Source organism: Syngnathus acus, chromosome 2, assembly GCF_901709675.1.
Source record: "Syngnathus acus chromosome 2, fSynAcu1.2, whole genome shotgun sequence".
In the NCBI taxonomy this organism is placed as follows: domain Eukaryota; kingdom Metazoa; phylum Chordata; class Actinopteri; order Syngnathiformes; family Syngnathidae; genus Syngnathus; species Syngnathus acus.
This window is the reverse complement of record NC_051088.1, coordinates 11,691,928-11,718,331: the sequence shown is the minus strand read 5'-3', so window position 1 is coordinate 11,718,331 and position 26,404 is coordinate 11,691,928. Positions and strand designations below refer to the sequence as shown.

At 40.7% G+C, this 26,404-nt stretch overlaps 2 protein-coding genes across 2 annotated transcripts; one reads left to right on the top strand and one right to left on the bottom strand.

Annotated features, from left to right (window-relative positions):
- Positions 1–8,599: 8,599 nt before the first annotated feature.
- Positions 8,600–11,062, bottom strand: tmem81 (transmembrane protein 81). Its single transcript, XM_037279685.1, has 7 exons — positions 10,694–11,062; positions 10,539–10,604; positions 10,028–10,268; positions 9,812–9,957; positions 9,448–9,563; positions 9,176–9,369; positions 8,600–8,765 (listed from the first exon to the last, which is right to left on the bottom strand). Exons 1-7 carry the CDS (start codon positions 10,726–10,728, stop codon positions 8,637–8,639), a joined length of 927 nt encoding a protein of 308 aa, XP_037135580.1. The 5' UTR covers positions 10,729–11,062; the 3' UTR covers positions 8,600–8,636.
- Positions 11,063–14,372: 3,310 nt separating this feature from the next.
- LOC119130731 (cryptochrome-1-like) lies at positions 14,373–26,183 on the top strand. Its single transcript, XM_037264637.1, has 15 exons — positions 14,373–14,523; positions 15,929–16,092; positions 18,760–18,868; positions 18,952–19,094; positions 19,217–19,401; positions 21,556–21,644; positions 22,432–22,572; positions 22,726–23,037; positions 23,250–23,401; positions 23,724–23,926; positions 24,043–24,156; positions 24,235–24,348; positions 24,500–24,580; positions 24,771–24,892; positions 25,968–26,183. The coding sequence occupies exons 2-15, from the start codon at positions 15,935–15,937 to the stop codon at positions 25,974–25,976; spliced, it is 1,932 nt and encodes a 643-aa protein (XP_037120532.1). The 5' UTR covers positions 14,373–14,523; positions 15,929–15,934; the 3' UTR covers positions 25,977–26,183.
- Positions 26,184–26,404: the final 221 nt, after the last annotated feature.

Here is a 26,404-nt window from a genome sequence, read left to right as displayed (position 1 = left end):
ACTCACATGGTGGTAAAGCTGAGTGTTTATTGGATGCGGCGAGAAAGAATCAATCTGCATTATTCTACAAACAATACTCAAATAATCTCCTTGAGTGGAGCAGACAGCTGCAAGATGGAATCTCGCCATGTTTCCATGGCGGAGAAGATTAAACCAGCTTAGTTACAATAACACATCACAGCTCCCGCTAACTGTCGTCACAGCAATCAGTGAGGTCTGCTCCTCCACCGGAACCATTGGCTGATTTTGCATAGTTTAGACTTTAAAATGGCATCATGATAACCCTTCAGCAAATGAACACCTCTGGTGCTTATTTGAGAATGACACCAAAATTGTTATGTGCACCCCTGCTCATAGTACAGTAAGCAGTCTTGAGTAAATGCAAAATACACATATTAGACTACCAGTCCGTTCAGGTCATCCGTGACAAGTCCAGTTAATTTTTTCATATCATTTTATCAGTTCAGTGTGTTCAGGGTTCATTTCCTTCCCTTTCAAGTAACAACATAACACATCCTTATCGGTATCTTACTCTCCACTAATGAAGACAGATCACTTTATCTACCTTGTGGAGGAGGACACACACACACATACACACACACACACACACACACATGATCACAGCAAAGCGAAGGCAATTTCGAAAGATCTTAGACATGCTAGTTTATGTTTCAGGAAAATAAGATGATTGCTTTACCAAATGACAAACATTTTCAAAGTTCCTAGAGATTTCATTTTCATTCTTCTAGATCCATTTAAAATAAATATAGAAAATAGCTCTTCATTTAAGAAAAATAAGGCACTGAATTGAATGTTAAATGGCAGCTTTGAAATGAATCATCGTAAATGGAAAGATGTCAACATCTGATGAACCAACTGATCCACAAACTGCTTGCCATAACACAAATTTTGCCTGAATAACAGCCCACACACACACAGACACACGCACACACACACTGTACACATGCATTGAGCTGCACAGTGGAAGTGAATTATCAGAAAGACAGTAAATGCGAATATCGTTTGCATTCACATTTTACAGCGCTTGTGAGCTCAGACACTTTAATTAAAGTCTAGCGAGTCGGTCGGGTGAAACCCCGCTAGGCCACTTGGCTGTCTGTAACAAGGGATTAAATCCGACGCAGCCAGGAGCTCGGAGGGATTAACGGGAGTTTAGTGATCGATGGGTAAAATAGCAGAAATTCGATTGGGACATGGTCGACATGATGAGAGGAGTAAACATTGAAAGGACAGATAAAAACGGTGGTTAAAATAACCACGAGGAATGGTGAAGCTCACTGATGGCCACAAAATAAAAGCAGATAATGATTTCGAGGAAAAAAAACGGAAAAATAATTAGCCATTTGTACGGAAGCGGATTAGGGCCAGTGAAGGAAAAAAAAACGAGGGGTGACAGGATTCTGACTTTTTTTCTCAGAATTCTGACTTTATTCTCAGAATTCTGACTTTAAAGGTTAAATATCTTCACTACCAAAATTTTAGGATGGAAGCTTCATGGATCAACTCTCTGGAAACCGTGTCTCCCTGACACCATTTCCTTTGCTGCCAATCTTCGCCACTATCCCACTGAGAGCATTCAAGCAGAGCACTGATTGCACAACCCAGCGACATTCACGCTGTGGCATGGCAATATGTGCGCGATAGGAAATACAGAGATATGACAACGTATATGGTCCCAGTTCCAGCAATCAGTGCTCCCACTTCAACAAATCCAGAAATACGGAACATAATATTCCCAATTTTTTTTTTTTTTTTTTGCTGGTGCCCATGGAATTTAATCAAAAGAGGTCTTCGAGGTCAAAGATGATTGGAAAGATACCATCCAGAATAAGACTGATTTGAAAGTTTCCATAATGGAGTATGAATGCATTTATACTAATAGCTATCCTAGACAGCCTGCGAAAAGTCCTAATTTTCATTCAGAGTGCATCGTGAAAGTGTGTGGAAAAATATGACACCTTGGGAGACACCTCATAAATCTATGGCAAACCTTGCATCGCACTGTATAGCGTTCACATCCTTATAGGCTTAATATGTCAAAATGGTGGCATGACTAACATCACTGATTTTTAAAATAATATGGTGTGGTATTAAAAATGAAGGAGACGATTCAAGGTACTCACAGTTGTGACTAAGAGGAATGTCTTGTTGGTTCTATTGTACAGTGTCTGTTAAAGGATGAAGTTTCACACTGCTTTGTGTTGAGATCACACTTTTTTGCAGAAAAAGACATGCTTCTGCATCTCAAACTGTCCTTCATCACTTTGCATGAATACAAAGGCACAAGTAACTAACTTCAGAACTAGTGACAGAAATCTGGCCCGGGACTATTTGTTGGCAGGAGTGGCGGTTGCCAAAGCAAATTCATTCATTAGCAGGGAATTGGACCGGCCCCAGTTCAATTTCAGCCAATGAAGGTGTGACAGGTCGACACAATCATGCATCTCTGCTAATACAGCCAATATCGATTCTCATGTGAATTAAGAGTCACTGCATGGGGTCAGCCTTAAGTCTTACAAACATCAACCAGGAACCCCAAATTAAACTTTGTTTCATTTCCAAATTCAAAGAGATTAGTGACTTCTCTGTGAACCATTAGAAGTGTTTTCAGTCATGGCCACCAGAAGATAGCTAGAACCATGTTGACAACACTAAAGCAGAAGAACATACTACTGCGTCCTCAGTGTCTTGGCCTGCTAAACACATACTGAAAATCAGGCCAATTTTGACCATTTTCCCTGCTTTGCATTTAAAGTCAACTTGGGATGTCTCTCAGAGGGGTAAACAGACATACCAATAACAATTTGAACATTTTTTATGCCTTTGCGATCAGAATGGGAAAAAAGGCCCAATTCTTGGATGTCTCTGAAAGATGATCATTATGGAATATCCTGTGGTGAGAAGTGGGTACTTGAAAATCTACTTCCACCCTGATTAATGGAATTTTAAAAATCCAATAAGGATGCTCATAATAATAATAATAATCAGAAGAAGAATGCATTCTATGACTTGCTTTCGACACGCATATACTGGATGGACGGTAAGGCGAAAACATCAATGTAAGTATTCTCAGTTGTTTTAATCCTCTGTTGTTAACACTGCCCAAACAACGACTGGGTGGAAAAAAAGAACATGTTATTCCGTTCAAAAGAGGTTGGTGTTTATTGGCTTTCCTGCCACATCGATTGTAGAGGACCCCTTGATGGTTTGCCTTCCATGTCACCCTGCTATTAAACAACAAAGGAGAGACAGATTACAACAGCAATAAGGGATGGTGTGTGCACCACCATTACTGACAACACAAGCCGGTTAGTTTTCATGTCATGTTTGCGGTGAGTGCTGTGAGAGGCTGCATGCTGCTATAGGGCATCTCGGCTGCTGGACAATACAAAGAAGAAAAGGCAGTAGTAGTAGGAGTGATAGAACCAAAAGTAGAAGCTATGCTAAAGGGTTTGCAGCTGTAAATACTGCACAGGTTTATGAATACCAATGTTTCCTATCAATGCGTTATAAACAAACAATGCATCTAGAATAAATAGAGTGGCTCGATAGTTTTTTAGCAACATCCATCGATGAGCTCAAGTGTTGGCAGCTGGAGAGAACCTCTCCAAAACGAATTAGCATCTAAAAGAAATTGCGTACATGAAAACTGAGAAGCATCTGTCTGAGGTGGAAGATCATCAGCCCTTATGAAAGGATGATTAAGGTGTAATGTGGACACGTTGTTATCCTTTGATCAATATAGAAGCTTCATCCCAGGGGTGACCTGGCTCCGGTCCGCCTCTGGAACATTGAGGCATGAATATTAAAAAGAACTCGGTTGATGCCTCTCCGCCCACTCGCAGCCTTCGGTGCTGCTGTGTATGGTGTTTTAGACAAGCACTGTCTCCAATGTGACACTTGAGTCGAACAATCTAGCTCTCATGGAGGGATTAATTATAAGAGTCATCAGTGATTCTGTTTCATTGGAAGTTGGTAATGCCCCATTGGATCATTCGAGCCACAGAAGCACAAGCTGCTCGGTTTCTGTTCATTTCAGCCTGCGCTTCATTTGAACACGATAATGAGCCAAAAAAGAAGTGCGGTAGGACATTCATTAGGGTCGGTTTTTGAAAATAAAATATTTGATCCACTTTGCTAAATTTTAATCCTATCCTGACTTTTGGTACATTATTCTTGTTGTGTGATGAGATTTGAACAGATCAATAAGTCATCAACAGTTGATATATTTACATAGAAACGATTGCAATAAATCAATTGAATGCAGACTTCAAAAGCAACGAAACATTATATTCTTAGCATGTTCAATTTATTGACAATTTCATTAACATGCAGACAACCTAATTTGACTTACGTTTTATATACCGTATTTTCCGGACTATAAGGCGCACCGGACTACAGGGCGCACCTTCAATGAATGGCCCATTTTAAAACTTTGTCCTTATATAAGGCACACCGGACTATAAGGCGCACCATTAATGCATCATGTCAGATTTTAAATCCAAATCAAATCATTCTCCATTGTATCTTTTTTATTTCAACTTCAGACGCAACAAACATGACATGCTAAACACAGATATAAGAAGGAGCAATTCCAGGCTGTTATCATTGCGCATCGTCACCCTGCGAAAAAAAAAAAAACATTGAAGAGGAAGAAGCTCTACAGTGCAACCAGACTAACACTCAGAAGAGATTAGGAGAATCTCTTTAGCGATCCCTGAGGCCTTTCAAGTATGCTGTTGCCTACACACTTAATCTACAAGAGACACACTACAGGTGGTTAGAGAGCTGGCTCACAGTCGGGAGGCCTAAGTTAGAATCTCGCCTCAAGCCCACCTGTGCAGAGTGAATACGTTCTCCCCATAGGCTACTTGTTTTCTCTGGGGACTCTTGCTTTGTTCCACATTCCAGAAACATACGTTCAAGGAAATCTATCTGACCCTACCCTCAATGAGACGCAGTTGGTTCATAGGCCACTCAAAACATACTAGGTCATATATTGCTTGTACTTCTTTTCCGACTTCCAGTCTTCCTGCACTTGAAAGATGTATAAATGTTTTCAATGTTGTTTACCCCGATATGGCTAAAACCAACAGCTATTAGGTTAGCATAGCAAGCAGAGAGAAGTACAACAATTGTAATGGGTGGCAAATGGTAGAAATTATAAAGGTGATTTGTCATTTTTAACAGATGAGTCTAAAACAATCCAGTGACTTTTGAATAAAATATATGTGATGTGTTATGCTGGTTGGCTAGGTAACGAACTGAATAGTTTGTACTTAAATTAATCGGTGTGCCAGCAATTTGGCTAATATGGTCCGAAACTCAGGTTTCTTGTGAAGGTCTTAGAAGTCACATCTGAATGTCGCCCGTTGTTTTGATAATGGGTACTATTATGCAACTGTGTCTCATTCCGAGTAAACAAGTCCTTCTGATCATGGACCACTCCACTCTGTCATCTCCAATTGTGTAGCGGAGGTTCAAATCATACTCCACAAATCTCCAATGCACATTTGCCACAAAGAAACATCTTCAGAATCATGTAGATGTTGCTTTGTCTTGTTTTCAGGAGAATTGTTATCGCCATGGTGACATATCAAGATTGCAATTAATATTGCTGGACCAGCCAGGACACCACTCAGGTTGCAATGAGGCAAGCATGGGTGCTCAAGCAATGTGTGCAGTCCTTATGCAAACAGAAGCAAGACAAGACGTTATTACACAGAGAATATTATGCGCATATATTGATTATAATGAAGCTCTTATTTTTGGACATAATTTCCCAACATTAAAGGACCCCAGGAATGGCAAAAAATCATATCCGTACTTTGCCCAAGCCAATATATCCATTAATCTCATTAATCCATGGAGTATTCTCACCAAAGTTTTTTTTTTTCAGCAGTGATTTTCAGCTTGGAACTTTGTCAAGGATGGCATTTACCTAATGTCTTCTTTCTGATTAAGTTAAGGTAATGGAGGCCTGCAGTTCTTTCGATGTTGTCCTGGGTTCCATCATGACCTCCTGAATGAGACATCACTGTGCTCTCGAGGGCAATTTTTGGAGGCCGGCGTTTTGTTTTTTATTACCGTGGATTTAAAAACAGCTGTATGTTTAATGAGATTCTTAAATGAGCGTACTATGAAAACGTTTGACCTGGCTTAGAGCTCAATACTCACTTGATGGTTGTATGCATGACGTGAACCTAATTGGAATAATGGCGGTAATGTACTTTTGTTGGCTTGTCAAGTACATGCTTGTGAAATGCACATCCAGATATGATTAAATGGACAAAGGACACAGCCCTTTTAAATGAATTATGCTAATATACCACAGGAGCACAATGTCCTTGTCTATACAGGTCATAATTGCCATGCGACAGATGAAAAGAAAACAGGGTACAAACAATTCTGCTCTGTGAATAAAAGAAGCATGTTAAAAGACAGCCTGATGTTGGGTCATTTTTATAAGCCAGAGGTGAGTTTGTTTTTGTAACTGATGTGCGGACGTGGAGAAAAGCCGACAGGGAGAATATGCAAAACACATTCAGGAAGGCCAAAGCTGGGGTTCAACCTAAAGAACTGAGATAGATGAGCTCACCATGCTGTAAGGAAAAAGAAACTTTTGAGTTTTTGTTCCTTCGTTTCAGTTTCGGACAGCCAACACTGTTGATTATCTCTTGATTGACTCAAAGTTTGCACAAATTCATACAAGGTACATATCAAAGAGCAAAAAAAGGTTGGAAGTCATATTGTGGCTTATGGAGAAAGAAGAACCTAAAAATACTTCCGGTGAAGGCCACGCTGAGAAACAATAGTTACCTGTCGGAAGCAGTCACGTCACACAATGCTTGTCCGGCCACTCGTGCGCTCTCACCTGTCATTGCCATATGAAAATGTCACACTTCAAATGCAACTTATTTAATGTGCTCTGTCATCACTGCAGGACCCTTGCACGCATATACCAAACCCCCCCACTGCGAACGTGTCCAATTACAGACCGGCTCTTCCCGAAAAGGTCATCCACCGACCAGTGTGTTTGTGCATACAGTGGAACGCCGACATGTTCTCCTTTGGCTTATTTCATGTTTTTTACAATTGAACATTCAACAATTGCTCCAATCATCACTAAGAGCTGCAGCTCAATCTGTAGAGCAACTTTAGGTGTCACGAAAAGCGCTTCATACAAATATTTATTCTAATAGTTTTTGACTTGCAGAATAAATGCCCCTCAGATGCACTCTCAGGCAGCTCGACACCATCTAGAAAAAGGCCTTAAAATCACTGGGATGATTGATGACATTGCCTTACAGTAGATGAGCCATCAAAGAGTGATTGTCGCATTACCCGCAGGATACTACGAAGCCACGCCTCGGAGAGCTCCAAGTCAAACACCTCTGCAGCAGCTTTCTCTATTCTGCAATTATGTTGAACAGCCTTCCCCCTACGGTCGACATTACACCAATGGGTATTCGAGACTTTAATAAGAAGCTGAACAAATATCTCAGCAGATGACTACAATCCTTTAAAGCCCAAGGACCATTTCTCAAAATATTACATTTTATATTACATGACTGAGTGGCTGCAGATCATTGAGGTGCTCTTGGAATTAGATTTCTAAAATCTTCAAAGATTCTACATAACTAGAATATCTATGCAAATATAAAGTTGGGCCAATCGAAATGTATGACGGTCAGGTCAATTGCATCACTTGCTTTTGTCAGTTTTCTATTTATTTTTACAACCTATTAGTGTATTGAGATGGTTGACGATGGTCGTTACTTTCACGCCTGACGTCCCTCATGTGCTACCATGCAATAGTCATTACATGAGTCAGTGTGCACATGTCTGTCTTGTCAAGCTCACAAATGGAAATGACCGTCTTGTTCCATGTTCCACCAGGAAATGAAGGAATTAGCATGTCATGATAATTGCATTGATCTTGTTTACCTGCAGTATACCGCATGCCTGCCCGTTTACGGATTTTGGGGCCTAACGCTTTTCAGATATGTGCTCAAATATGACACGTGTGGTGCTGAGCTCAGTTCAGTACAGCACATAGGTAGTGTGTGATAGGAATAACTGCTACCCTCGAGTGACTTACAAAGCAATCCATGAGTTGACTTGTTTGCTTTTGAGAAGCGTGGCCAACAAATTTGAGTAGTGAGGGTGAGGGAGCCGACTTAAAAGTGTGCAAGCACTGCCATCTATTGGCTTCTTCTCATGCTCACGCTGTCACTTGGAGACAACGTAGAATGTATGTGGTGTCAGGATAAGAGTCATTTTCATTTATGTCAAACAACATTTCTGGAATCACCGCTTATCAGTTTTTGCAACACGCCTGAGGGCTACTCATGTGGTCCTTGGGGGCATCTCAGTGAGCTGGGTAACCTGGTCTAAATTGAACACTTAGATGTGGTGGTTTTTGCACTAATGGTGTGACAGTTACGTGACAAGAATACGTTTTCCATCATATTCCAAAGGATGGGAAAGTAGGTCGTTTTTTTCCGTCAAATGGCTTAACAAATTGAAACAAATGAAAACAAGAAAATGGTACGCCGACTAATATTTATTCCGGAAATGCTTTGTGTGATGGCATGCATAAACTCCAGGAGCTATCAAATCTGAGTCATAGCTTCAGGTGTGTTTTCATCCTCAGGGAGTTTATATGAGCCTCTTTTCGCCCAGATTTTCAGGACCAGGATGAGCACCCCTACAATGTTGAGAATGCTCAGAAAGGCCAACATCTGTGGATTCACACATACAAGCAACATGGAATGAATCCGACAAAATACTGAAAGCTATGGTATGTATACGTACATAAATATGTATGTACATTCTTTGTATTCATGTCCACACTAATCAATGGAGAGAATGTGTAAACTGTACATAAATATATGTCTGGGTATGTTGATGTCATTGGAATGGAATGTAGGATAGCTTGTAACAGGTTAATTTTTCTGCACACTTGCTAATTGAGAATGCTACAATTTTCAGTCATCCATTACTTACATGGTACAAATGGACTGAAATCTCATCTATGATCAATGCAGAAACTAGGCTGGGCTCCTACTTTCAGTTCAATGTGAGACACATTTAAAACTTAGCCATACGTCATGACGCCAAACCCTTAGTTGCTGAAGTGGACCTTACTTACTATGTATACCCAGAAGCTCAGGGAACCGTAGCGATTCGACATAATGTCCGTCTTCTCGTTCCAAGGTGTGTTCCACATACTCTGAGCGTGCTCGTAGTCCAGATTGATGAACCCTTTTGGGAGCACTCTGACACCCCAGTAAACGGATTTCAACATTTTGGAATTGGGATCAAGGACGTCACAGCGGTACGTTCCTGATGGACACAACGGAAACTTGTAAGCACTTTCTCATGTCACCACAAGAGGCTTGCCCTGATTGACACGTTGTTCACCTGCGTGTTTCTCCTTGATTGGGTCCAGAATGAGCAGGTCCACTTGCGGAGACGTAAAGCGCATGAAAAGCTTGTCGTCAGAGCTGATTAACCCTGGGGCGTAGTACCAACTGACCCTAGAGTGAAGAGAACACAAAACCCTAAAGAACACAACATCAAGTGACCCTAACCTTAATATAATCTCGGCCATGTTGCCACTTGCTGCTGACTGAAAATGAGATCACAGTCGTCAGGTCTCATGTCACAACCAGAAGCTTACAAAGATACTTACAAAAGATACATTGTTCGGAGCAAATGTTTTGGATCCCTTCCTGTGGCATATCAGATGATCCCTCACAACTAACCAATGGGAATCAACGCTTACCTCCATGAGAGTGTATTCATCAGTATCGTTTTCTCGAACAGACAATCCAGCTCCAGCATATCTCCCACGGTCCTAGTGACAGTCTTGATTCCACACTTCTTAAACTCTTGACACCTGACTTTCTCATCGTGACACTTTTCCGTCTTCTGCAATTCAAACACACCATAATAGTCGATGCAGAATCCTTGTCCCTTGATTGGCCGTGTGCTACATTACCTGGTCTTCATCGGAAAGCTCTTTCGATTTCTTCTGCAACATCGCATTGGTATGTTTGTACGAGCAAACCGTTTGCGTTTTCATGCCAATGCCACATGTAACACTGCAGGACGTGCTGTTGGTGACCACCCGCAACGCCAACTCCTTTTTATCAAAGCTATCTTCATCAGTGCTAAGCTGAGGAGCTAATTGGAGGATTAAAAGGAGAACCAGCTTTCTATCCATTGCAGTGAGGAATGTTCTGGAATTGAATGACAATACATGTAAATTGTACAGTATTTAACTGCTGAAGGAAGCTCACAGGGTTGGTCCAATTTCTAACCCAAATTGGCTTGCATCATGTTTTTTTTTTTAAATAATACTTTATTTTTTTGCTGCTCATAAACATCTCCACACAAAACCACATTTACAGCAATATAGTGAAAATATTTACTTTGGAAATTGACTTAGTGTCCACCCCTAAATTTTCCAATTGTGCACCAAAATGTTCAGGTTAGGCTTGTGCGCCTACTGAAAGAAATCAGACTGGAGGCTTCCTAGATGATCGGAAATGCAGGTCTTGGGTGATCTTTCTGGGCTGGCATTTTTTCATATTTTTAGGTCAATAACATCCCCAAAATGTTTATAAATGTGCTAATAGATGGGGAATATCTTGCGTCTACGAACCTTTTCTTTAGAAGCGCTCCCTGGTTCTCATTCATCCATGTCACTGTTGTTCCTGCTTTTATCCAATGTTTTAGGGTCCTATGGGTATTCTATGCCCAGTCGACCTACAAGTGCCATTTAAAAGGAACAAGAAAGTATAGATTACTGTTTTAGAAGGCAGGAAGTTAAATAATAATAATAATAATAATAATAATTAAGGTACTATGCGTATTCTACGTCATCGGCGGAGGCTGAACTACTCCCTCGTACAAGTACTATTTGAAAGGAACATGGAAGTATAGATGACTGTTTTAAAATGCAGAAAGTTAAAACAAAAGCTTAGGAAAAAATATCCATGCATAAAGTAAAAAAAAATACGTGACCACTTCGTACAGTAGTTCGTTACCATACGGACTACTGCTCACGACACCCATGTGAATAAAGCTCATGCACGAAGGTAAGGACTTATAGTGTCACACAAAGAATATCCAAAGGCCATCAATTGATTGGGTATGTGACGCTCAAGTTTACGTTTGCATGAAATCCAGGCGTCACTTACTGTGCTGCAAAATAATCGTCAGAATTATGTATTAAAGGCAAACGAATACAATTTGTTACAACTTGTCCATATTTTACGTATTGCTTGCTCACTATAACTGTAACAACTGCTTTGCTTTGTTTATTATCTTTTCATATGACGGTTTTACATTATCGTTATGACATCCACTTGCACTTTTCTGTCTGTCCAGCAGATGTCAGACAAACACTCGAGACGGTTTTATACATAAAGACAAAGTAGTACTGTCAGAAATTAAGAACATATTGTGGCGGATCTCAGTATCAGGCCTCTCATTCAGCAGACCAGCAGATATGTTTGTCCTTTGTGATGTGATGCTGTCTTTGTATCTTTAATAAATTGTCTTTAGCAACATTGGCAGACGGTCATGGAATAAAGATGTGTTGCTGACTTCTGCCACCTGTATTTGTGATGGTGATGCTGAGATGCGTTAATTTACATGACTACAGTAACTAGTAAAGGCCTATATGTAACCCAGGGGTGTCAAACTATTTTTTTTCATAGGCCGCATTGTAGTCATAGCTTTTTTCAGAGGGCCATTATGACTGTCAACCCAAATCAATGTATGAGCACCTCATTACATACAGTAAAAGCTACAAAACAAACTGACAAATAACTCGTTTTCAAATCAGACAAGTAAAAACTGGTCAAATATTTTTAAAAGAAGATATTATTAAAAGTGAAGACAATTTGCAATTCTAGCAATGACATGAATTTGATGCACAATTTGTCTTCGCGGGCCACATAAAATGATGTGGCGGGCCGTATCTGGCCCCCGGCCGGGTCTTGAGTTTGACACCTGTGATGTAACCTATAGTAACACAGGCAAAGTATTTCATTTCAAAGTATTATTCATTCCTTTTCATTTAAAAAAAAAAATCCTGCTCTTATCTTCTAACCATTTCAAGGTATAGCCCGACTCTCATTTAAGTGTGAATAGATTCATGGATGGATTGAGCCAGTGAACTTGTACAATGGAGGTGCCATGAGCTGTTTAGTGATGACGTTAGCCGCCCCCCTCCGTCCTCCCCCACTGTCACCAGTGGAAACACAAGAAAAGCAAGACAACAGTCCATCCTCCGCATCCTGCTGGCCAACAAGGTGACTGAGACCACGGAATTATCCACAACTCACTGGTGGCAGAGCAAGGCAGATGATCATAGCGACAAATGAATCAGGCCGAAAGAAAAGGGCCACATGTGTCTGTGTGTGTTGTTTCTATAAAGAGAGGCGTCAGAACGTGGCATGCAGCATGTTTGTAGCCAATTCAGCTTCACCAACCGTCTGTGTCACTCAGGCATGTTGCATCCGGCCGGGTGTTCACAATCTGTAACAGATGGAGGCACGTGGATGTGCAGGTGGCTTTCGAGAATAACCTCAATTGAAATCCTGTTATTTGTCAACATGAGCGCAAATAATGGCTGCAATGTTGTCACTTTAACAAGCTTATAGTACTTTTATTCATGTGGGTAGGATGGATCTTATTTCTTATATTGGTCCATTTGTCGAGTGTTTTTAAACCATGCACATTGCCTATGTGCTAGGAAATCCAATGTTAGCATTCATTGGTTTACATACTTTTTTGTCTTGTGTATATACACAATGCCGCCTTAGAAATGCTGCCACTTGCAGTGTTTGTGCATATAGTCAACAAAGTCTCAGAAAGAGCTCTCCTGGATTCTTTTTTATTCATGTTCGTATAGCGTGCACGGAATAAAGGAAATTCTAGTTTATGAAAGTGAAACACCACAAAATCCAACCACTTCACAAAAAACACATTCAGTACTGGGTAACTGGTTGATCCTATTGTAATTTTTTTTCTTTAAATTAGTAATTGTCAAACCTTCAATGTGACTCCTACAGTTGTCAAATTTGAAATGAAGGAAAATATATCTAAAATAAAATGTGAGAGTTCAAAGTATCATGTCAGCAAATCTCGCAACCCGTCAGCTCAGTGGGGGCATCACAACTGTTTTACTGCTCACTATAGTTACATGAGAAACCAGTAATCGCTAATTAGAATCATTAAAAGCCAATTACATCCCCAAAATAATTATACCCAGCAGATGCCTCATTGAACATACAGTGCAACTAATTAAACAGCAAAACAAACACAGACAATCATGCCAACAGGCATACATACATTTAATTCATCCCAGCAATACTTTGAGGAGTATTTTAGGCGCTCTGCAAATATCTGTTTTCTCTCATTTACTGAAATGCGTCATGAACTGGTGAATCGTATTACTAATACTTGTATTAGGAATTTTACGATTTCTTCAGAAATATCACTTTAAAAAATGCAACAAACATTCATTTATTTATTTTAATGATTTTTTAAAAGAAAATTTAAACAACAGATAATAATGAAAATGTATGCCAACAATCAGGTTTTATTAATATCACTTCAATTCGAACATTAGTTAGATAATAATCAGCATAAATATAACAAAATTGATCATGTATAATACGATATACCCCTATAATTATTATTTAAATAAAACAAGGAAATAAAATGAAAATCAGATCATGTTTTACTCAATAAAACGGGGTTCTGCAGTATCATACAGATCAATACCTTTGGTCTTCATTCATTTCCAATGTAAAGTGCATGATAAACTAAATGTGTTATTATTATTATTTTTTTTATTATTATTATTATTATTTGCAAAAATAAAAAGCGTCCCAAATTAATCAATCGTTAACTTCCGGATTCCCATGCCGCTCACAACGTGACCCAGTGGGTGATGTAGGCCGGCATGCCGACCAATAGAAAGGCAGAAATTGAAGCGTCGCTGCCCTCACGTTGGTGAAAGCTTTGTGCTGCATTCATGGTTATGGAAAATTAAGCAACCACACTCTGAACGCAACTTACATTGAGATCTTTTAACTGGAAAAGTAACACTTTTTTAGTAAATACATTGTGTATATACATTCTTTATGCCTAATCATTTTAATTATGTACCATTCCGTGTTTTAATCTTAAAGGTCCATAAAATATGATGATAATCATTGTTTTGAAAGCGATATTTTCGTGCCATTTTGTCGGACATTTTGGCCACTGCGGGACTCACGAAAGGAGGCTACATGGATTTAGCGCATGCGCGTTTGAGCCAAGTGTTATGAAACCAGGGATCCGTGCGCAAGCAGTTTTGGACTCTCGATTGAGGCCAGCGATCCTGCAAGTGGCTGACGGCACTTTAACACCCAAGAGGGAAGAATGTCCATTTCTTTGGGCTTGACTTAAATATCCTCTTCGGGGTGTTTCCGCAAGGTAAGGCAGTTGTTCTGCGGGCGAAGGTGTTTAGTTTTAAGCGGAGAATACCTTTTACTGTTATAAACAGCGCCACCGGTTACATAAAGCGTTCTCCCCTGACCCGGTTTCTTGTGTTTGTGTCCGGTCGTGGACGATCATTTCAATGGCAAAGTCTTGCTTTTATTTAGTTGTAATCATTGAGTTTTAACAAAGGGTCATCATTTTGGCCTGATCTGAGTGTCAGATTGAAATAGTGAATGGTTCCAAGACAGCACAGACTCATGACCTAGTTTCCATCAGTGGGAAGTTCAGTGCGCCACCAGAGATGTTATGCATGTACAGTATGTACACTTTATCATTGTGGTCAGGAAATATATTTTTATTCAATGGAATTCACAAATTAGATTGCTATCTTCAATAAAGATTGTGATATTAGCTCATTTGTGTTCCATATGGTTTTTAACTAGTCTACAAATCCCTTGCTGGTTTTAACCATGTTTGGCGAAAATGTGAAAAGCAAAAGTAATAAGTCAAGGTTTATTATTATTGCTGTTTAAAGACTTCATTATTCACTCTGGTGATTTGTTTTTAGGTCAGTATTTTCAAAACATAACTTGAAACATTCAGGAATTGTTCAATAATTATTTATGATGATGAAAATAGCTCTCAAACTTTGAGTGACAGATTATTTAACCGATATATGCAGTATGTATACGTATATATGCAATACGGACATTCACTCGGGTCGTACTCATCCAAGTCATACGTCATCAAAGATGACAACCGTTATAGTTGTTCAACAAAAAGGACAGTCATAAAAAGCAGTCGTCCACAAAGATGTTTAAAAGCTGATAAACATAAGCGGGAACTGGTCAGTTCAAAGACAGAATCTTTGAAATTCTCAGAAATACATCATTTTTGGAATTGTCTGTTCTTTCGTCTTGCCTGTAGACGTGGTTAACAGATTTAGTGATGAGCCTTTTCACACCTGCTCAGTCTGGTGTCTCTCTCATTGCAGCAAAAACAATCAGGCAAAGAGCATGCTACCAACTCTGTGGGAACAGTTTGTTTAAAACCCATTTTCTGTTCCGACTGCACAGACCAAGGTCCATAAACACAGGCTTGAATTAGATTGGAGTGGGATAAGCCTGCTATAAACACCTTTAGGATGAACTAGAGCAAGGGTGTTAAACGTACAGTCAGTGGGCTGGAATAGGGTTAGGGTTAGGGTCATACGCGGCCTTTGGGATTGTTGTTCTTTTTCATTCTTACATACAAACTCTTATTTAGAAATATATGATTTGAACTCAAGTGCCTTAGAATAATCATAAGTTTTGAGACTCGTGTGAAGATCGCTGTGCATTGATGTAATTTGTCATTGACGTTGACACAACACTCATCTTTTCTGTCGTCCCTTCCACAGACAAACATGGCCCCCAATTCCATCCATTGGTTCCGCAAGGGACTCCGTCTTCATGACAACCCAGCTCTTAAGGAGGCAGTCCAGGGGGCAGGCACAGTGCGCTGCGTCTACATTTTGGACCCTTGGTTTGCAGGCTCCTCCAATGTTGGGGTCAACAGGTGGAGGTAAGAAGATTGTATGTGGGGCAAATTGTGTACAAAAAGTGAGTTTGACACCTGGGCCTTATAAGCCTTACAAAGAGTCAATTTAGTTGGTCTGGCTCGGCGTGAAGAGTTAAATACTTTCAATTACGTACACAAACTGAATTTGAGAAGCAGATGTCAGGTTTAGTAAACTATTAATTCAAACATTCCCTGTACATTTGCTTTGCCTACATCTTTTGGATTTCACTTAAACATTTGCAAGAAATTTTCAAATTCTGGGGTGAAATAATTTTTAAGCTTGCGTTACAAAATGAAACTTTTACTTGACTCAAACATTGCGTTCCGGCAAAAGTAACTGTGAGGTGGACGTACTAACCAATGCGCCACCACGCACTTACGGCGAAAGTATGGGCCTCAAACAAATTGAATCTTTTTTTTTTTTTTTTTTTAAATAGCCTGGTAATGACACAAGAAAAGTCAGGCAGAAGTCCATGTTTACACATACCTCAATAATAGTTTTTCCTCACTGTTGAATAAGTGAAGAGGCAAATGTAGGTTAGTGTGCCAGGCAGCGACATTCAACTTGTGAGTGGTTATGTGATAGTGACCTACTTGTGGCGAGGCACTCTCCATGCCGGCAGAAGCGCTCCCTGAAAAAAGGCTGCAGGCAAACATGCCGGGCGAAGGAAGTGCGCTCGCTCAACACAGCCGTCATGCTGCCATCTGCCAAAATATACGACAGCATAGAATCAGGATTTGATTCCACCTCCGGCCCTCCCTGTGTAGAGTTTGCTTGTTCACCCCGTGCCTGCGTGGGTTTTCTCCAGCCACTCCAGTTTCCTCCCACATACTAAAAACATGCTTGGTAGGCCGATTGAGCACTCCAAATCGCCCCTAGGTGTGAGTGCGAGTGCGAATGATTGTCCAGCTCTATGTGCCCTGCGATTGGCTGGCAACCGGTCCAGGGTGTCTGTCCCCTGCCTACTGCCCGATGATTGCTGGGATAGGCTCCAGCACACCCGCGACCCCCGTGGGGACAAGCGGTATAGAAAATGGATGGATGGATAGTTAAATTCAGCCATCCAGATGCAACTGTCAAATGATAGCTTGTCATATGACCTCCGTCAGTTTTTATAAGCAATATTGACTTGTCAATATTTTTGTGACTTAAGGGGCACAGAAAGGAGAGACTGTTTGCACGTGTGCACCAGGAATGAGGTTACTAGGCTAAGGGATTTAATTGTGGTTCCATGGAAACTATGTGTATGTGCACCAACAAATGTAGAACAGAACAGTTATATAAGGTCTGAGGTTCCATGATGTGGTTAACACACAAACCCACACACACTTGCTTGCAGTGAAACACTAACATTGGCAGGAAATGGCTTGTTAGGTACAGCACAGGAGAAACCTGTGGTGAGTCCTACATGCAAGAGATTGTGAACCCGGGATATTTAAATGTAATTTGATCTCGTTCTGATTTTGTGCTTCACCACTCACAACCTATAAAAATAATTTGGTATAATTGGCCACGTTGGCCTATTGTTAATTTTGTAACTGACGCAACCGTTGCAGCCTTTACACCCAGCTGGGAGGAGAGGCCTGCTTTTGCCTGATCAAGGTGTAGTGATCTGAACCCTAACTAACCATCCAACCATTGAAAAGTCCTCTTCTTTGAACTGTGCCTGTATCTTTATTTTAAAGAGCTTTGAGCGTCTCTCCTCAGCGACAGTCTGACAGACATGGACTGACTGTTCTGCTAGACTCATGCTTGATCCTCATGTTGATCAGACGTAGTCTAGACTGGTGGTGTGTTCTGGTTTGTATGTAGGTCAAACCGGCAGATGTGACTGGGCACCAAAACGAATTCAACTAACTGGCAGAAATTGTCATCAAGACTGCTCAAGACATGTTGTACAACAGTCATAGTTTTCGAGGTGTTGCGTGTGGGGGTAGATGGTGATAACAGCGTCATCAATGTAAATAGCAAGTACTAAAATCCTGCAAAAGAAGTGAACTGTTTATATTTCAGCACAACATTGTACACACAAAGCGAAGTTACTAAACGTGATTTATGCACGATGCCCTTTAACATCAAATCACATTTTGTCTACGCCGTTATTTTCTTTAGCCTGAAGTGATAACATCAAAATACAAACCTCTCTCACTTGTCAAATTGTGTTGTCTTCGCCATGACTTGCATTTGAAAATCGGATGTACAAACAGTGTTCACAGGTAACAGGAAGCAATTTTAATCATAATGAACGCTATCTAACCATGATATCTTATCACCGCATACACTGCCATGAAAAAAGTATAAAGAACAGACAAAGATAACCTGATGCAGTTTGATTGTGGTTTGATTTATCAACAGGAATGCCACCTTGCCCCTCTTGTTAAATAAATTCCAAATTTTATGGAATCACATTCCAATTAAACAAGAAAAAAAAAAATTAACACACATTTTAAAACTTAATACATGTATACCTTTAACAGTGGCCCATCTTTGCGTTCGTCTGGTTGAGTTATGTAAGTATTGTGCATTTTTCTGTTGCAGGGGACTGTTTAGTAATAATAATAGTTATGAATATTAAAAATACTAATACTAATTATTATTAGTAGTAGTAAAGTGCTTGATTGTATGCTGGGTCGCAATTCAACTTGTTTAATTTTCTCCTTGTCCATCAGGTTTCTTCTCCAATGTTTGGAGGATCTGGACGGCAAGCTCCGGAAGCTAAACTCCCGCCTTTTTGTCATAAGGGGCCAACCAGCCAATGTTTTTCCACGACTCTTTAAGGTCAGTGTCTCCTGTAAATGTCCCTCTTGGACATTTTGTGATTTCATTCGAACACCCTTAAGTGCTTGTTGTGTCTGCGTCAGGAGTGGAAGATCTCGCGGTTGACCTTTGAGTATGACTCAGAGCCTTTTGGAAAGGAAAGAGATGCTGCTATCAAGAAGCTGGCTATGGAGGCAGGAGTGAAAGTCATCGTTAAGAACTCCCACACGCTGTATGACCTAGACAAGTACGTTATAAACCTGAAACCAGACGGACACTGAAAACTTCATGATTGTTATCAGTAGCATCTTGTGTGGCCATGTGCAATTGGACTGAGTGATGGTCTCTAACTCTTCCTTTGCCCACCAGGATTATAGAACTGAACAGTGGCCAACCACCGCTTACATACAAGCGTTTCCAGACACTGATCAGTCGCTTGGATCCGCCTGAGATGCCTGTGGAGACGCTGTCAGACAGCCTGATGGCCAACTGCATCACCCCCATCTTGGAGGACCACGGAGACAAGTATGGGGTTCCATCCTTGGAGGAGCTTGGTGAGAAACCGCTGCTGCCGCTCATTTGAGTTTTTCCGTTTTCTTTTCGCATTGATGGTAAAAACGCGGTTCACAATGATGAGACGTAAGACGTATTGGGCAGGGCAATAGACGCTTCATGGCCTACGTCACAATGATGTCACAGTGTTAGCTGGAGGCAAAAGACACCGGAGGCAACTAAACGGAAGCCAGAAGTAAACAACCACTAGCTTCATGAAGAGAAATGTCGTCTTGTTGTGTTTTTGGTTCCGAAAACCGTAAAAGCAAAAATTTGAAATTCTATCACATACCAGCCTCTGCCTGTCAGAGAAATCGCAGATGGCTGTGGTTGAACGTGATTAGGTGAAAGGATTGGAATGAGGGTATCAACAAACAACGCTCGTGTTTGCAGTGCACACGTCGCATCAGGTAAGATATCACAGCAAATGTACTTTCATGAAATGATGAAATTGATAATCGCCCAGCCTCGTCTTCTGTCCCTGTCGTTGACTTGGCAGCATTTGTGACCGCTTAACACAAGAGTCGTTGCTGAAGTATATTGTAAATTTAAACTTGTCAATTCAAAACGTAGGTAATGATTTATAGCCTCCAGTTTATCAGTCATGCAGAGTGACTTTATTCACATATTCACTCAAATCACCGTTTTTCGCGTCCTTTACAACATAAACACTGTTGAAAAGTTCTTTGCCTCCAGCTAAGCCACGCCCCATAAAAACTTTTGTCACTTTGTCTACAAACTTTGAAGGGGTCTACATATATCATATTTTCAACAACATTATATTTATTTACAGAAAAACACAATTGTTTCCATAACATAGGCATTGATTGTAAATTTGCTAACTACGACATAGCACACACTCACATAAGGAAAAAGCATTAAGTGCAATTTTAAAACGATAACAAAAATTCAAATGCAGAATATAATGAGGAAGCAAGAAAAACGAGTAACAAAAACATTGTACAGTATAAAAAAGATAGAGCAACAACTATAATGAATCTTAATATATTTTCCACATACAAATGATTGAAGGGAAATGGTTCTAGATTCCACCATTAAAAAATGTAAGTAGGGTACGTGTATAAAAGGTTTCAAGTAACATTTTGGCAGCTGTGAATGTCATGCGAGTGAAAAAACAGTTATGCACCTGCTGTTCATGGAGCGACATAACAAAACACTGAAAGTCAGCTAGTATGTGACCCTGAACAGGATAAGCAGTAGATGAAGGATGTTCTCCGTGGTTGAATCAAGTCTATCTGTCACGCCCCTTTTTTGTATTTCAAGAACCCATTGGTCTAAATCTGACGATTGGATTATCTCATCTTCCTCTTGAGTTTCCATCCAGATGTCTGCTTTCCATTCACAGATGGCTTGGCTCGATTGAGAGCAAAGATTTACCTGCGGCCGGCCGTCTGCTGCTGTCACACAGTTTATTTAAAGTTTCTAAAGCTACGCCAGCTAAGGTCAGGCTGTTCGTCTCCTAAATTAGCCTCGAACATTAGTCGCGCCGTACGCCGCTGTCAAGCCACACTGACACGAGGCAGCCATCTGCTGCCACCACCTGAATGAGGTGCAAACTGTGTGCCGCATGTGCTTATACCAAGATCATCACGTGGGATTGTGTTTATTTATGCACACCACCAGTCGATAGCGTGGACACACATTTTATTGAATGAAACCATGTCCAAACTTTTGAGTGGTAGGGGATTGCTTGCATTGACGGATGGGGTCGACCCAATTTGCGCTGCAGTCACATCTGCAAATGTCCAATAGGTATCTTGATTTTTATCCACATTTGCAAGAGGTCTTATTCTGATGAATTTATACGATTTCATATATTTTCTTCCTTTGGAATCGTACCCCTCCAGAGCAACAAAAAGAACGAGGTCATAAATAGTGCCATTGGCTGAATTTGTGCACAAACTTGAGATACAAGCATACATTTGAACTCACTTCACAATAAGCAGCAGTTGACCAATGGTGAACAACAAAAGTATAAAGGGAACCAAACCTTAAAAGGGACCCAAATCTGAGGTCCACCCAGTCTTTGTGAGTGGATTGTGTTCCACCATAAAAGTTGCACCGTGTTAAATGATATAGAATATTCCTCTTTAGTTGGTATTAAAAAGCTGAATTAGTTATTATCTGTGTTTTAGGGTTTGACACCGAGGGCCTGCCGACAGCTGTGTGGCCAGGAGGAGAGACTGAGGCTCTAACCAGATTAGAGCGCCATTTAGAAAGAAAAGTGAGCATTCTCTTTTATATTTCGTTTGTATTTGTGATGAGACAGACTTCCTTGAGCATCCACAAAGACACTGCATTCCAGAAAACTGTCAAGTAGAGGTTTGACCTCATTGTGTTCAAGGCAAATGTACAAATATTTACGCCTACCTTTTTTGTAGATTAAAGGTTTATTCATGTTTTAGAATTTTTTTTAAAAATGTGTTGTGTTAGTCTCCTAATTATATTTCAACAGGCATCAATTGTATGCAGATTTACGTTATTTATGGGTCAGGCCAGTCCAATGTACATTTTGACAAGTTTTAATGACAATTTGATGTTCTATTGCATGTTTCCAAATTGGAGGTTAAACTTTGTACTACCCTTTTTCTGGAATGCCGTGCCATGCCATGTCCACAGACACAGGTATTTTTAAAAGAAGACCAAATTTCCTGAGCATTTTTATCCAGATTGAAGTTTGAGGGCACTGAATGACAACCTTTTAGGATACTCTGGCCAATTTGTTTCTAAACAAGTCTCCTTTGGGAGCGACACAGGAAAAAAAAACCTTTGTTGCTGTTGTTTTAATAACTCACCGAATGACAGTTGTCAGTCCTCTTTTTCTATCAAAGTTAATGCGCCTTCAACTATTGCTTTGCAATACGTTCGCATGTGAAGTTTTTTTCAAACCCCTGGGTGAGGAAGCTAAAAAAAATTCTAAATACACGTGCCCATGTAGACATTGCCTTACTGTTGGTTTCTGTGGGATGCTCTGCGCCTCCCCTACCTTGGTTTCCTTGTGCACCTTGCAGGCATGGGTGGCAAACTTTGAGCGTCCAAGGATGAACGCCAACTCGCTACTGGCCAGCCCAACGGGCGTCAGCCCTTATCTACGTTTCGGCTGCCTCTCCTGTCGCCTTTTCTACTTCAAGCTCACGGATCTCTATCGCAAGGTGGGCAGTCATCACAGAGATCTGGATTGATTTTCAAAAAGCTGCTAGACAGTTACGTAGTTAGTAGTTTCAAAAGTTGGTCGTTGAAATTTTGCAGTTTTATCTGTTATGAGTTGTCCGATTAAAACTCTGCTTCCAATATTTTCTTCTCAGGTGGAAAAGAACAGTTCCCCTCCTCTCTCACAATATGGACAGTTACTGTGGCGCGAATTCTTCTACACAGCGGCCACCAACAATCCGCGCTTTGACAAGATGGAGGGGAACCCCATCTGTGTTCGCATTCCCTGGGACAAAAACCCCGAGGCGCTCGCCAAGTGGGCTGAAGCCAAGACCGGCTTCCCCTGGATAGACGCTATCATGACTCAGCTGAGGCAAGAGGGCTGGATTCATCCCCTGGCTCGCCATGCTGTGTCATGCTTCCTCACCAGAGGTGACTTGTGGATCAGCTGGGAAGAAGGGATGAAGGCAAGCTATCATTGGATTTTAGCCACCGCTATTAACAACCTGTATGTTCCATAAAAAGTGATGATGATTTCTACAATGTTTTAAGACAGGTAGAATTTGACCAAGTCTAGTGGTTCTTTATAGATACTTCATAAATGTACTTTGTGCATTTCAACCTCTTACATTGACCCCAGCACATAAGTTTCGGCTCACTTGGGTTTGTCATGCCACAGGTTTTCGAGGAGCTGCTTCTCGACTCCGACTGGAGTGTGAATGCGGGCAGTTGGATGTGGCTGTCCTGTAGTTCCTTTTTCCAGCAGTTTTTCCACTGCTACTGCCCTGTGGGCTTCGGTCGGCGCATCGACCCCAATGGTGACTTCATCAGGTGGGTAGCTCTCCCTGCACAGAATTCCAAAATAGAATTCAAATTCTCCTGAAGATATATTCTTTCATGTTGGGTCGCTACACTGTATTTCTTGCTTTTAATTGATTTAAGATGCTATATTGAAACAAAATTGTTTGTTGGTTTATATGTTTGTTTATTAAACATGATAAAAAAATAGCAGAAATTCAAACGATCATATAAACATATTTGGGCAAAAGTCGCTTTTACCATTTCCTGATATCATTCACACATACATAAACGCACACACACCTGTGAGGATCATTATCGAGTCAGGGTATCTAATGTCTCCCTGTGCTTGCAGACGTTACTTACCTGTCTTAAGAGCTTTTCCTGCCAAGTTCATATACGACCCATGGAACGCGCCCGAGTCAGTACAAGCGGCCGCCAAGTGCGTCATCGGCGTGAACTACCCAAAACCAATGGTGCACCACGCCGAGGCCAGTCGGCTCAACATTGAGAGGATGAAGCAAATCTACCAGCAACTGAGCCGATACAGAGGACTAGGTGAGGACACATTGTTATTGATGGACACATTGTTCTGATGTGGAATACAGATTCTGTCAGTCTGCATTTTTGATAGCCACTCTGATACTTCAGCTCTAAATATTTCTGTCTTTCAGGTCTGCTGGCATCCGTTCCATCCACAAATGGCAACGGAAATGGAGGAATGATGGCCTACTCACCTGGAGAACAACAGCAGGGGACCAACCGAAGCAACAACAACACCCCCCACAGTAAGTGCACAGAGGTTTTTGTGGCCACGTTTGCTGTACGCCATCCTGCTTCAATTTTACTTTGCGCTGTCATTCTAGTGGCCGGCGTGTCGGGCAGCTCTGTTGTCACAGGCAACGGCAGCGGGAGCATCCTCCTTAACTTTAACAGCGAGAAACAGCCGGGGCAGCGACGACAAATGGCGCCGCAGCACGGTAAGTCACATGATACGTGTTTCCAGATTAACCATGGATGAAAAGTTCACCTTCTGATACAAGTTGAATCACACAACTGTTGAGTTCTGAATAGTGTGAACATTTGAATGGGTTGTATAGAAAGCGAGTATGTAAACGTTGTCTCTTGCAGGTAACCATACAGTGCCCGAAAACAACACAGCGGTCACCAGTGGCAAACTGTACCATGAGTTTGCCGTGCCTCAGCACCCAGGTAGGATGGCATTTATTTAACTGTTTCATTTGGCCATCACTGGTCATCACTTTTGTAGTGGCAAAATCAGTCTTGCACGTTCTTTTCCTTACATTTACAATTTCACTATATAAGAACTCAAGATCACCTTTTGCTTCTTTTTATCATCTGTAACCCTATCCCGCCCCATTTTTTTTTTTTTTATCTTCAGGACTTGCACACATCAGAGGCAGCATGACAGGAAAACGCGAACGGGAGATAGAACGCGAGGGTTCGAGGGAGGAAGACCCGTCGTCCTGCTCGGGTCACAAGATGCAGAGGCAAAGTACAGAGGTCAGTTGGGAGAGTTTAAGCCTACGCGAAAGCTTTTAAACATTTGTCACATGTGACAGCAGTGAGTGTAGATTGATCGCCATGTAGAGTAGCTAAACAGAGATTTCAAACTTCCTCCAGATCCATACATTTTCTGACTGCAATCGAATAGTGTCTGCACAAACAACAAATGAGAACATGATCACATGACAGTTGACTATATAGCTTACATTATGTGTCTGAGCAATGTTCAGTGGATTTTAAGTTGCACTAGGGCTGGGTGATTAATCTACTGCTATTTTACCAATATGTGAGCATTTATAGAGAGACTTTTTATTCAAAGCATCCACAACATGTCTGTAAGCAAAGGTTGTTGATATTGACAACTTAGCTATATGGTCATTACTTTTAACTATTAAACAAAACAACAAGACAACACACCGTGATAATTGTATGAAAGCGTATTTTATTTGTTAAGGGCGGAGTTTGTTGCTGTGCCAACAAAGATTTATGGCCAGGCCGCCATGCTTGATAGGACTTGTATGCAAATATGCTGTTGCTGTGCTCACAATGAAAGATCCAAAACACTAACTATGCAAAACGGTGGTGGTGTTCACTCATGGAAACCACCAGTATCTAAAAGGAAAGAAGGTATCACTCATTTTTAGTTTTAAAATGTTTGCATTTCTCTTACAATGCTTACTGTATCCACGAGTTGTTGGTCTAAAAGTGAACACACATCTTGTTCTCGTTACACGTAGCGATCCACGGCTTTACTTAGCTACCTGTATCCTAGTAAGCTAGTCTTAACTACGAAATAGAAAGATGACAAAATCAGCAAAATACAACCACAGTATTCAAGTTAGAATTGTCAATTAAAGGCCAAAGCCATTTCAAGGCTAGAATAGGAATGAAATAGGAATTCCTTTTACCAAAAAATGAAAGCTGATTTGACTTTCCATTTGCGTTATTTTATCGCCCCCACACCCACTTTATTTTTCCCTGTCAGTTAGAGATCAATACACACCGAGTATGTTTTGTGTTTTATGTTGCTTGTGTCTTCTGATTTTTGCTTGTCATGCTTTGTGTCCCGCAGACCACCTAAAGTTCATCACAAAAGAAGACACCGACTTTGGTCTTCTGTGACACACACTCTGTCAGAAACTCCCAGGGTGAACACTGAGGTGAAAATGTGATTCAAGGCTCAGATTTTCCGAACTCCTGACCTAGCTTGCAGACTTGCGAAAAAAAAAAAAAAAAAAAAACCATAGAAAATAATTGCAACTAAGTATTTATTTGTTTTTAAAAAAAATAAAATAAAAAAAGAGAAAGACAAAAAAGAAAAAGTCAGACCAGGTGTGCCCGTAAAAACCTTAATTTGTGGGAGCACTACATAATAATTTTTGCTGGCACTTCTCAATATTTATGTATATAAAGTAGTTTTTTTCATTGATAATTCACACATAATTTCTCCCAGTTGCAGCTGAATGAAAAATAACAGTTCAGCATTAAACTAACATGTTGCGTACACAG